This window comes from Thermobia domestica, chromosome 8, assembly GCF_964235325.1.
Source record: "Thermobia domestica chromosome 8, izTheDome1.hap1.1, whole genome shotgun sequence".
NCBI lineage: Eukaryota > Metazoa > Arthropoda > Insecta > Zygentoma > Lepismatidae > Thermobia > Thermobia domestica.
The window spans coordinates 237,172,228-237,186,324 of NC_137461.1; the positions used below are offsets into that span (position 1 = coordinate 237,172,228).

General features: G+C 33.8%; 1 protein-coding gene across 2 annotated transcripts in view; it reads right to left on the bottom strand.

Annotated features, from left to right (window-relative positions):
* The window catches only part of LOC145691960 (uncharacterized), a 78,614-nt gene that overhangs the window by 18,836 nt on the left and 45,681 nt on the right, over window positions 1-14,097 (bottom strand). Inside the window, exons 1-2 of one of the 2 annotated variants that reach the window (XR_014132598.1) lie at window positions 12,194-12,299; window positions 652-940 (exon numbers count right to left, since the gene is read on the bottom strand). Coding sequence is in view for 1 of the 2 variants with exons in the window: in XM_081767257.1 (XP_081623383.1) it covers window positions 12,903-13,008 (106 nt within the window). In the remaining variant the exon portion in view is untranslated. Of the gene's footprint in view, window positions 1-651; window positions 941-12,193; window positions 12,300-12,902; window positions 13,009-14,097 lie in introns of those variants that run through there. The other variant, XM_081767257.1, reaches the window with a different exon arrangement.

Here is a 14,097-nt window from a genome sequence, read left to right on the forward strand (position 1 = left end):
CCCCCCTCTTGAAATCCTGGCTACGTGCCTGACGGGTGTCAATGCAATGAAAGTGTCCGTAGACAGACAACAATCCATTTTTGTAGCAGATCTAGACTCCTGCATTTCTCTATCACGTTCACAGATTCTGTATTTGTAAAAGTGGTTCGTCGCCGATAGTGTCTTCGAAATTCTTGGAGAGTGTGATGGTGTATTTTATCTTATTGTAAATGTTGTTTAAACCGGGATTGTTTGTACCATTAGTGAATTGGTAAAGGGATATTTGATATCTAAGAGGGTACAGTTTTTCTAACTCATTATCAGTAACTTTATAGGATAGATCGTATATCCAAAATTTTGAAGATACTACATAGCTTCCTGGCACTACACTGACTCTTCACCTGACAGCCTAATCGAAGCATCTTTATTCTCATTACTTCGTATCAATAACAATGAGAGCGAAACTTGAGGGGTTGTTATTTTTTAAGTAATGGTGAATGTTTACTTTGAAATATTCACAAACTGACAGGGACAACACGTTCAACCACAGTAGAGACTTGTTTAAGTAGAAGCAAACCAAGATTTAAGTCTGCCACAAGGAACAAATACCAGCAAATAAACATAGATATCCAAATGAAACTTTTCTTAGTCTTGCAATTTTTTAAAACTAACCTGTATTGAAAAATCCTGGTAAGTAGCAACGACACGTTTCCAAAGCATCTAAGTACTTAAAATGCATATCACAAGCTACTGGAGAGTAAAAACTACTCAAAGACAATTTTACTTCGTCTCTAAAGACACATTTCCTCTGGCTCACAGATAGTCCCCTGATGGATTCAGAACTAACAGTTGGAATTGATTCAAATACCGTTGCAACAATGTTAGGATCCTCTTCATGATTTATGTAAGGATAGAAAAAATTTCTTTGGTTGGGTAGTTCGTAAGAAGATAAGATGTAGATCTGTAAGAGAAAGAAACGTGTGTCCAAATATATGATTAAGTGGATAATTTGGAATTATGGAATTACAATGTATAAACAATGAATCTCTTTGGTGCTATTATTATTACAAACATTTCCGTTATTTATAATAGTAACATTGTTCCAGCCTGTTAAGCTTATAATAAATATACCGATGGATCACATTTCGCGACTTTCATTAAGTCTATTTCGTTTTCCTTATTGCAAAAATAATTCAGATAATATTAATGCACTCCAAAATGAATTTTTTCGAAAAAATTATTAATTTGACTGCAAGAAGAATTTTCCCACGGAACGACGAGTGCAACAGTTACACTTCACTGCAATAAAAATACTCAGCCGATCGAGCTGAAACTTAGTACATAGATGAAGACGTCTCAAAGATGTATTGAATAGGCGAAGATGGTGTTTGAGCTAAAGGGTTCCCGTGTAAAAGATGTTTTCTTCCTTCACCTCGCTTGCTATAAGGAGGAAGATTTTGAGATATTCACTTTATAAAAACAAAGACTATTTTGGAATATTCTTATAAAATAAATTAGGTGAAAGGTTAAAATCCTGGACTGTTATTTCTCTACCCACTTGGATATTACAATATTTTTACATTTTATAGATAAATATTTTCTGTCAATATCACATCACTCATGTATCCTGAAAATATTTACGGTAGTTTGTTTATCATTCCGGAAATGTTTTCAGAACGGTTTCTGAAACAATTGCAAATGATTCCCGAATCAGCCAATTTGATTCATATTTCACAAATAAATGTTTCCTTTAATAACCGTAATATATGGGATCAATCCTCTACAAGAAACAGCTAACCGTTAGAGGTGAGTTTTGTTACAGTCAACTATCTGAAAACGCGTTATAATTTTGTTCATATTTCGTATGATTCATTAATATCAATAGCACAACACGAATTATTCACTGCAATGAGAATTTTCTCCGGGAATGACGAACGCAGCTTCTCTGCACAAGAAAATTCGCTGATCGACCTGAAATTTAGTACATAAACAAAGATAAAGAAGTGTCAGGTCTGAAAGGACGTCTATTAATATAGGGTACGAAATTTGCAAATGAATCGCAAAATAACAATTATGCATTTTGTTATTGAGTTAAAGTATGTATTGGTTTGTACGTAAACACAAACAAACTATTTGCTGAGCAAAACAATATATTCACATAAAAAACTACATGCGTGTTACAGTTTCGCCAACTAACATTTTGGCTTCATCAGACACTATGAGATACATGAGAAACGTGCAGTCTTATATACACACAAGAGCTGAGACATCTTGATTCTGATTGGCTCCTGGCAGCAGCCAATCCCCTTCAAGTATTCTAATTTGTATTTCACTATACCGAGGCTTCCTATCTGTTGTAAATTACACACACATAAAAAGGGGCGATTTTAGCACAACTAATCTAAACTAACAAATAATTGCCATAAATAATTAAATAATTATATAAATATATATAATTAAATAAATAAAAATACACATAAATAAATAAATATATAAATAAATTAACAGATAAACATACAATTACGCATATCCTTAAAAAGACGACACACACATACAGTATATACACATACACTATAGAACCACATATATATATATAAATATACCATTACATATATACACACACGTATAGAGATAACTAATCTAGACTAATATATACATAAACACGTGTGAGACAATCAATATATATATATATATATATATATATATATATATATATATATATATACAACAACCATAATAGATATGTGTATTCCGAATCTTATATTTTAAGCTTTTTTAACAATCTATTCCACTGTTGGTCGATGATCAGTCCTGAGTTCCAGTTCATAGCTTTATTACCCTCCATTTCTATAAACCGTGCCTCCTTCCATTTCCTAACTATGCTTCTTTCTTCCTCGCTTAGAATTTTCACTTCATTCCAATTAACTGAATGTCCCGTGTCCCTTACGTGTTTGTAGACCGCATTTTTGCTCCTTTCTAGCCTAACGTCATCCTTATGTTGTCTTATACGATCTCTTAGTCTCTTTCCAGTTTCCCCAATATAACACATATCACACTCGCCGCACTGAATTTTATAAATAACTCCTTTTTTCTCCATCATTACCCCTTGTTCTTCTTCTGTCTTCTTCCTTCTTTTTTCCCTTATTACTTGCAGAAGCCTCTTGCTCCCTTTTCTGTAAGTTGAGATGCCCCCCATCTTCTTAAGCATTCTTTTAATGATTTCTGTTTCTTCTCCCAAACTTTCTATCCCCCACCACATTTTTCTTCTTCCTTCTATTCCTCCTTCACTCTGCTCTCCTTCTCGGCTTCTTTCTTCTTTTTCTTCGTTTTTCTTCTCCCATCTCCTTCTGTATTTTATCCTCTTTCTATCGTATCCATTATTCTCCAGCTGCTTATGGAATGATTGTATAGTCTGTTCCGCCTTGTCTCTTTCACTGCTTATTTGCTTAATTCTATTCTCCATGTTAAGAATGAAATTCCTCTTGGTCGAGTAATCTACATCACTTCTGGCGTGGCAATAGTTTCCCGACGCGCAACTTTTTTGATACCATTCTGTGTATATCACTCCTTGTTTCCTCCTTATTCTCATATCTAGGAAAACTATAGCCTCTTCCTTTTCTACCTCAAGCTCCAGTTGTATGCCTTTCTCTAGATCCTCAATTTCTTTTACAAACTTTTCCAATTGCCGTACAGTTCCTTTCCAAATCCCCAAGCAATCGTCCACATATCTAGCAAAAAACACTAATCCGTCACTTCCTTTCATCCTTACTTTCTTCTCCCAGTCGTTCATAGTAATTTCTGCTAGCACTGGACTCAACTTGGAACCTATGCTTAGTCCTTCCTTGATTTTCACTAACTTACCACCTATAACACAATAACTGTTATTCCATATAGTCTTCAGGGCCTCCTTCAGTCCTTCTCCGCTCCAACCATTGATCTTCCTGCCCTTCATAAATTCAGTGATGACTTTAACAATGTTGTTTCTTCTTAGACTTGGAAACATAGCCTTCACATCAACACTGAACATGATTGTTTTAGCTTTGCTCTGTCCTACTTCCTCCAACCTTTTTCTTAACTCAACCGAGTTTTTCACATTGCTACTGTCTTGTTGCCTCCTTAACATTTCCACAACCTTCTTTAACTCCTCCTCCAATGGTTCAAATATATTTCCTCGGCAATCTAATACTGGTCTATGGCTTCAATGGTACAAAGAAAAATTGAATGAGATCTGTGATGATACTTAAGAGGTGATAGGTGAAAGATCTGTGTGTGAGGAAATTAAAGAAAAAGTTTTAGTATCACTAACAAAAGCAGGTTTTGAAAGAGGTCTTAATAAAGAAGGTAGGATACCGGTAATGAAAGGTTTTCCAAAAGTCCATAAGGAGGAGGTAAAACTGAGACCAGTATTAGATTGCCGAGGAAATATATTTGAACCATTGGAGGAGGAGTTAAAGAAGGCTGTGGAAATGTTAAGGAGGCAACAAGACAGTAGCAGTGTGAAAAACTCGGTTGAGTTAAGAAGAAGGTTGGAGGAAGTAGGACAGAGCAAAGCTAAAACAATCATGTTCAGTGTTGATGTGAAGGCTATGTTTCCAAGTCTAAGAAGAAACAGCATTGTTAAAGTCATCACTGAATTGATGAAGGACAGGAAGATCAATGGTTGGAGCGGAGAAGGACTGAAGGAGACCCTGAAGACTATATGGAATAACAATTATTGTGTTATAGGTGGAAAGTTAGTGAAAATCAAGGAAGGACTAAGCATAGGTTCCAAGTTGAGTCCAGTGCTAGCAGAAATTACTATGAACGACTGGGAGAAGAAAGTAAGGATGAAAGGAAGTGACAGATTAGTGTTTTTTGCTAGATATGTGGACGATTGCTTGGGGATTTGGAAAAGAACTGTACGGCAATTGGAAAAGTTTGTAAAAGAAATTGAGGATCTAGAGAAAGGCATACAACTGGAGCTAGAGGTAGAAAAGGAAGAGGCTATAGTTTTCCTGGATATGAGAATAAGGAGGAAACAAGGAGTGATATACACAGAATGGTATCAAAAAAGTTGCGCGTCGGGAAACTATTGCCACGCCAGAAGTGATGTAGATTACTCGACCAAGAGGAATTTCATTCTTAACATGGAGAATTGAATTAAGCAAATAAGCAGTGAAAGAGACAAGGCGGAACAGACTATACAGTCATTCCATAAGCAGCTGGAGAATAATGGATACGATAGAAAGAGGATAAAATACAGAAGGAGATGGGAGAAGAAAAACGAAGAAAAAGAAGAAAGAAGCCGAGAAGGAGAGCAGAGTGAAGGAGGAATAGAAGGAAGAAGAAAAATGTGGTGGGGGATAGAAAGTTTGGGAGAAGAAACAGAAATCATTAAAAGAATGCTTAAGAAGATGGGGGGCATCTCAACTTACAGAAAAGGGAGCAAGAGGCTTCTGCAAGTAATAAGGGAAAAAAGAAGGAAGAAGACAGAAGAAGAACAAGGGGTAATGATGGAGAAAAAAGGAGTTATTTATAAAATTCAGTGCGGCGAGTGTGATATGTGTTATATTGGGGAAACTGGAAAGAGACTAAGAGATCGTATAAGACAACATAAGGATGACGTTAGGCTAGAAAGGAGCAAAAATGCGGTCTACAAACACGTAAGGGACACGGGACATTCAGTTAATTGGAATGAAGTGAAAATTCTAAGCGAGGAAGAAAGAAGCATAGTTAGGAAATGGAAGGAGGCACGGTTTATAGAAATGGAGGGTAATAAAGCTATGAACTGGAACTCAGGACTGATCATCGACCAACAGTGGAATAGATTGTTAAAAAAGCTTAAAATATAAGATTCGGAATACACATATCTATTATGGTTGTTGTATATATATATATATATATATATATATATATTGATTGTCTCACACGTGTTTATGTATATATTAGTCTAGATTAGTTATCTCTATACGTGTATGTATATATGTAATGGTATATTTATATATATATATGTGGTTCTATAGTGTATGTGTATATACTGTATGTGTGTGTCGTCTTTTTAAGCATATGCGTAATTGTATGTTTATCTGTTTATTTATTTATGTGTATTTTTATTTATTTAATTATATATATTTATATAATTATTTAATTATTTATGGCAATTATTTGTTAGTTTAGATTAGTTGTGCTAAAATCGCCCCTTTTTATGTGTGTGTAATTTACAACAAATAGGAAGCCTCGGTATAGGGAAATACAAATTAGAATACTTGAAGGGGATTGGCTGCTGCCAGGAGCCAATCAGAATCAAGATGTCTCAGCTCTTTTGTGTATATAAGACTGCACGTTTCTCATGTATCTCATAGTGTCTGATGAAGCCAAAATGTTAGTTGGCGAAACTGTAACACGCATGTAGTTTTTTATGTGAATATATTGTTTTGCTCAGCAAATAGTTTGTTTGTGTTTAAGTATATACAAAGCAAAGCTTCTACTTATGGAAAATATTACAGTTGGTTTGTACGGTTCACGTCTACACTGGCGTATATAATAGATAATCATGTAAGTTAAAAAATAATAATCCACATCAATGTGAAAATTGAGAAATAGGATGTGGAGATTAGAAGTGGTTATCCTGTATTACCTTAATTCATAATGTCTCTCTTCATATTTTACTTGCATAATTTTTTGGACCTGCGTCTCTATAATGACTCCATACAGATTCCCCCAATAAATCAGACGTGGAACGAAAATAATAAAACTTTCTCTTGAAGATAGATACCTTTTTTATCGGTATCTATTTCCTAAAGGATGTTTTATACTGTAATCTTCGTTCCACGTCTTTTTTATTGTAGGGATCTCTATGGAGTTATTAGAGAGACAGTGTAAGAGTACAACAAATCTTTCATTTCGCAGGGCAAGATGTTGCTGAAATTTATTATTGATCTCGGAGACAATGACAAAGAACTACCTCTCTGAATATCATATGCTGCTTTGTTCCGAGTCTTAGGGCTTGATAACGTCTTACTCTTACCAAAGTAACATTACTTCACAAAAACAGGTCACATTTAGCCACTTACAAATGATCAGAAGTAGCAAGAGATTCTACGACACATTCACAAACAATGCTCATGAAGAGAGCATTTCCATCTACAGACTCAGTGTATCAGAAAGTGGGTTTTCTGATTCTAAGCATTAGAACGTATAAGCACAAAACTAGTTTCAGGTCAACTGACAGAGATGAAATTATTAGTAATTCGGACTCTTCAGTCAAAATCTCATTTATATGTAGACACTTGCGGGAAAAGAACGAATACAATAAACTGCATTGATTGAAGACAAAATCCAGATTATTATACAATGGAGCGAAATGAATTATTTTTGTGATTTCCTAAGAAATTGTTATCAAAAGATAATGAAGAGAGGCAATGTATGCCAGTGTTTTAGTTCATTTTCAATAAGTAGTAAATCTTCAAAAATTACAGTCCCGATTGTGGTGAGTTTTAGTCTTTCTGTGAAATAATATCTCAAAAGTGACTACTAGCAAAACTGCCATCATGATTGAAGACATCTCTAAACTTTGTACTTTGTTATATTACGAAATAATATCTGTAAATAATTCCCCAGTATCTCAGCTTAGACAGATTCGCATTGGTTTGCTTTATTTGTTTTGATAAACGTTCTTCACGAAAAATGAAAAAACTGTTTTGAAAATTTATAATATACATCATACATTTTATTTCATGCTTGCTTTGAAGTTGTTTTCTGTTTTTCTCAAATTTGTTTCACTTTCCTATCATTATACTCATAAAATAGGTAGTAAAATGAGTGCATTATGGGCGTACTATCAATGACCTGTGATACGAAAATGCAGTCGAAACTCAGCCGACGGAACACATCTCAATCACGTACTCCTTGAACCTAGAGTTATTATTATTATTATTATTATTATTATTATTATTATTATTATTATTATTATTATTATTATTATTATTATTATTATTATTATTATTGTATCTTTGTTTAAATCGGTTTCAGCTTTACAATGTGATGGCCGTCTCTGGCAAGTGCAGAGTATTTGAGGTGTTTTTTTTTTTTTAATTCTGATTCTATGACAGGTATCTAGTATTACTGATTTTTGTAGGTTAATTAAAATTTTCTTTGCTTTAATCTGTTTCAGTTGGATCACAACATTTTAGGAACAATATATGTAGCCGTGATAATGATTGGTCTTACTATAACATTGTGGCATTTCCATATCTTTTGATTTCGTCTGGCAGCTTTTTATATTTGTTAGTTTCCGTAAAACAGATGTCATTGTATGTTGTAAGTCAATGATACGCTCACATAATAATAATAATAATAATAATAATAATAATAATAATAATAATAATAATAATATAATATTAATAATAATAATAATAAATGTTTATATTTATTTTTGAAAATTATTTATGACCTTACAGTGAGTCATGTCTGTGATACAACATTCTGTTACACGGTGCAATTATGATTGTGCTTTTTGTATTAAAAGGCATAATGCAAATCATCACATTCATTAAATTTCGTATATAATTAATTTAGTATTACATTATCAAACAAATTGTTTTGAAAAATTCAAAATCCAACTTTTAATATTTAGAGTTTTGACCATGGCTTACACAGAACTTGGTTAACTTATTGGAAACTAAGTCAAGTCACAGCTACAATACAGCTCATATGAATTGGTAGGAATCATTATGATACCAACATATAAACTTTATTTCTGAGAAGAGTGAGCTTAAAATTTAGTACATAAACTTTGTTGTGTCCAGATGTCGTTTATGAAATCATCCAAATTTCGTCCAAAATGTTACTTATTCCGTTGTGGTTTTGAGGCACTCATATACAGTGGTGTGCAAAAATTAAGAAGGAAAGTAAATTCACTTCCAAGTAATTCAGATTGATGAAACTTGAACCATCCATAAAGTAGTGCTACAGTGTAATACAGTAAACAATCGAAAGAGATATATAATTACAAGTAGAACAAAACTTGAATTTTTATATTTAATTAATAACATGCACTTAAAGCGCTACGTTTCGTGATGAACTCATGGAATTATTGAATGAGTAAAATGGTCCTTAAAATATTTCGAGTGTGGTCACCACGTATAGTGATGCATTATCGATAACATGCTTCCAAACTACTCACATGGTTGTTGATGAGTTATTGTGGTACAGTGTTGCATTACCTTATCATTGACGATTGGTTAGTTATCCTTGATTTACCTAGGCATGCTGCAAGACGTCCCTAGTATCATCACAAATGTGCTCGATAACATTCAAATCGTAGGGACATGCACACCGGTCCATTCGATTAATACGCTGTCGATACAGTAGCTCCGCCACCAGCTATGTTTAATGAGACCTGAGTTACTGTCCATAAAAACAAGTTGAGTGCGTTGAGACTGTTGAGAATGAGTACAATGTTACAATAACGTTGACCAGTGAGTATACTGTGATAATAATTGAGAGATTGGTGTGATCATGCAACATTATACCTCCCCACACCGGAAGACTAAAATGACCGTCTTGAGAGTATTCCTGAGCTCGTTGTGTGTTTACACCTCTCGTCAGATGTGTGTAAGACGAGCCACTACACAGGATAAATTTTCTCTCCTCTGAGAAGAGAACAGGAGCACAATCCTCAGCCCAGCACAGATGTTCCTGGTGCCGCCGATGTGCAGGTGTCAAATGGAATACCATATATACTTGTCCGTAAGACGATAAACTAACTCAGTGCAGTCGGTGTACCACTGTAGAGGTTGAGAATAAGCGAATTGCAATAAATTATATGTTTCTGCGTTGTACTAGCTATTTGGCGTCTACCCATTCTTGCTTGCTTCGCAAAGTAGTTTTAGCTCTCTGCTGAAGTTGACTGTGATCGACCAGAATTCTTCCTCAGCCCAGCATTAATTACGGTTTGAAATCCTCCCTATGTACGTAAAAATCAATGCTGTCTGAAAATATCTGTGACATACTCGTCACATTTCGTCCTTCTTCTAGTTCACGACTATACGTCTTCATGTAAACTCACAAAAAATTTGTCTCCAGTCATTTTGCTGCTAGTACACTACCACAATACATCTAACAGCTCACTGAGTGACACACACTATGTCGTCCCTTTGATTCAACTATTTCGTGTTGGGGAACCATACTATCACCCTTTCAACATGCTATGCAACATCTTGCTTCTTGTGTACGTATGGGAGGCATCCGGTACTATGATACCGGGCTTTCATTCATTTCAATGTAGTATGCAATATCTCATGTTATTTTATCCACCTCGTCTTTAAGTTTTGCACACCAGTGTGTAAAGCAGTGTTACACAGTGTTTTTCTCCCACTGCTAATTTCGCTTTATTCAATATTGGTTTGATATGAAATGACCAGTCTCTCGTAAGTGGAACATTAATTTTGCTTGTTGTTATTGATTTTATTTTGTAGCCTTCCACCATTAACGATCGCTATAACGCCTTTCTTGTCGTCCGTAGGATAACACGTGCACAAGATATTCGTTACTTCCGATTCTTCTACAAAAGACGTTAGGTGATTTACGTTGAGAAATTGAAACATAATCAAGAAATGTGTATGTAGATGGATTGTTTACTCGGATCTCGGTAATATCTATGAAGAAGTCCGCGAGATACTGAATTAGTGATATACTAGATTAGTTAGACCTTCATAATAAACTTCAAAAATTCGGGGATGTTTTTAAATTCGAAAGAACAATTAGTAGATACCAGGAGTTATATAGTAATAAGTAACCTCTCTCAAGATAATCGCGTGCTCTTGGCAACAACCAAGAAGTAATAAATGCGATAGCATAAAATGGATTTAACACAGATTGTGAAAAGAAGTAGCAGTTATATTTTGTTATTTTTGGTTACTACAAAAACATATAACAAATATTATCAAATAACGCACTTGGTTAACATAATAATACGAATCATATGTATTGCACTTAACGTATAATTCATGATTCATATATCGTTAGTTTAAAACAGAATATTTGAATAATCGCATCTTTGCAGTTGCATTTCAAAATCACCTTTTCATCTAGATTACGCTTCTACTGGTAATTAATACTCACCTGGTGCAAAAATATTTATAAAACGTTTAGATAACGCAAATATTTACATTTAGATACCTGATGTTTGTCTTTTTGGTAAATGTTTAGCAGATGGGGTCTAGAAGTACTTAAACATATACAAAATTTACGGGAGAAATGGAAGATGCAAGTACTTAGACCTAACATATGCTAACCAAATCTAACCTAAACTAAATTAACTTAAACTAACCTCAACTAACCTAATATTAATAAAAATAAGCGAAATGCTATCCTTTTTGGAAAATTATGCCGGACCCCTATACTAATATAATCTAACATAAAGTAATTTAACCTAACCGAAACTAACCTAACCTGTACTGAACTCACCTAATGTGAACGGAAACTACCGAAAGTGTAACATATTTTAGAAAAAATAGCTGGACCCCTTCTGCTGAATATTGTTCCTCTTTTGGTTTCCCCTCTCCTTGTACTATCTAAAAAATCTTATTTTCTTTTACATGTGTACTATTTGCAAAGATCTACAACTAGTCGGCTGTCATCCTTGGATGTATACCAGGTATTTCATTTTTTCCTGAAACTTCCTGTTCTATTTCCTTATCTCGTTACCTATTTCTGTTTTTATTATTTGTTCATTGTTATTTCCATTTCATCTAATTTGATTAACTATTTTCTATATTAATAACATGATAATCCATGAAACATTTCCCTTTACTCGTAGAAAAGGCATATTTGTATTGTCTATTTTGTTAACTAAATGAACATTTAGTAGTACTAATAAGTTTGTTTTATACTTCCAGATACAATACATGTCTACTCCAATACGACAGTAGGGAAGGTAGAGAATAAATATCCGTTAAAGAGGAATAATTGTAAGTTGTATTATCTGAAGATTAAGTATTCACCGCAATTAGCGTGAGCTAATTTGACCATGTACCATAACATTCATAATCATAATAGAGTCACATTACAATTGCATTTTAGAAGAGTAGACAGAATTCTGGAATGTTGCAACCAAAAGAAAAATGCTCCACATTTCTCAGGTGATTTTTGTTTTAAGATTTATAAGTTGGTTATAATCTAAATTTCAGTGAAATACTAAAAATTTTGATTCAGATAATAAAGTAAAGCTCACCTACTTACAATTGCAATCATTGAAATGAATTTTCGCAGGTTACCAATATTCGGGGAAAGAAAGCCCGATAAACTGAAGCATTACTGATTAAATATTGTAACCATTATTACACCTATAAACAAAAATAAATAAATAAATAAATAAACAATAAAAAGAAAAGAAAGACTAACTGAAAATATATAAGTTATTCTTTAAAGATTCCTTCTTTATTTGAGCAGTTTAATTACGTTTCTGTTGAAAGTGAATGAGTAGCAAATTTCCTTCAACCAAAACTTCAGATTTATTTCATTTCCGTTAAAAAAACCTTTTCCGTGATTTTTCTTGTAGTTGCAAATTGTGATACGTTTCACCTAACATCTATTCACATGGTGACATTTTTCGTTACAGATTCGGAATATGATAGCTACCATAAAATTAGATAACGCATTATCAACTGAGAAATATGTCGTATAATTTTAGAACATTTCAACAATAATAAATAATAACTGAAACACACAATATTAACTAAACTCTAATGCGTTTAACGCGCAATTACAGCAGCAAGGAAGTATGTAAAATAACTTGAAGAACAGAAATTATTTCATAAAAACAAAGTTAGATAAAATAAAATCAGAACACTAAGTATTAATTTTGCATTTTAATAATCTCTATTGTATGATAACTGAAATTGTGGAAATGGGTTCTGATGCTGGATAATAAACGTACATACCTTAGATTTAGCCATAGGGAAATACATAGTAATTCTCAAATAGTCATCAGTATTAAATGTAGAAATTACTTCGTCTTCCACACTTGTTGTGGTTCTATTTGGGTCACTGAAAGTATTAGTAAATCTACTCAACATTGACACAAATATTATTAATAACAACGATACAATTTAATAAATTCATACAGAGAGTAGTTTTCTGAGAATCAAAACACAAATAAAAAGAAAATTAAATGGAATTTAATTTCTTTAAAATGAAGCGCCTAGAATCAAACCCCGCCAAATCACATTTTTATGCAAATAGATGTATAGATCCTATCCTATAGTTTTAAACATGCTGAATTCAAAGAAAACATTATTTCGTAGCAAAACCGCCACATTCTACTGTAAAAATTATATCAAGAATAGTTAAAATAATATACAATTATGTTGAAAATGTGTCTTGGTTTCAAAACCCGCCAGATCCGAACAGAGGTAAACCATGCATGGTTTTAAACTCCGCCGTATCCAAGGAAGCCAATGAGAGTGCCATCCCAGAATGCTGGCATCCAGTGTGGCATCCCAGAATGCTCAGCAATGTGTGTACTTCACCGGCACTTGTCACTCAGTCTTCTCCTCTGCCTGGGCGGACCGCAAATGTGATTAACTTTGCTTGTGTCTTATGTTTATAACGTTTTACAATTAAAAAGATTGTCAATTTGTGATCGTTACACAAGTTCTTTAAATCACTGTGCTTGTGACATGGAGGACGCTGTAGGGACTAATCTGACTCCTTGTTCTGGGAACCAGCTTAACTAAAAAGAAGAAAACAGTTAAAGATTAGAAAATACAAGTAGAAAAGTTATAAAACTTGCCAGGCAACTTGCATTTCAAATGCATCCCATCCAAACGAATCATTCTGAAACGAAATCAAAAGAAATCGTGTGTTTTGGTCAGGGGGTGAAGTCGCTTACAGAACAGACACCTGTAAATTCAGACAAGTAACAAAGCCAAAGCTCTCACATCCAATTATGCGACCAATAGAGGAGCCAGTCTAAAGCCTATGAAAATGAAGGAGTTTGCAAAACTGTTATCTAAGCACTTTGGAGAAGAATGGAGAAACAAAGAATCTCTTCAGTTTAATTTCCAATTGAAAAAAATCAAATTGGAGGGAGATTGAGAGAGACCAGCTGACGAAACTGAGTCTGATTACGTAGTA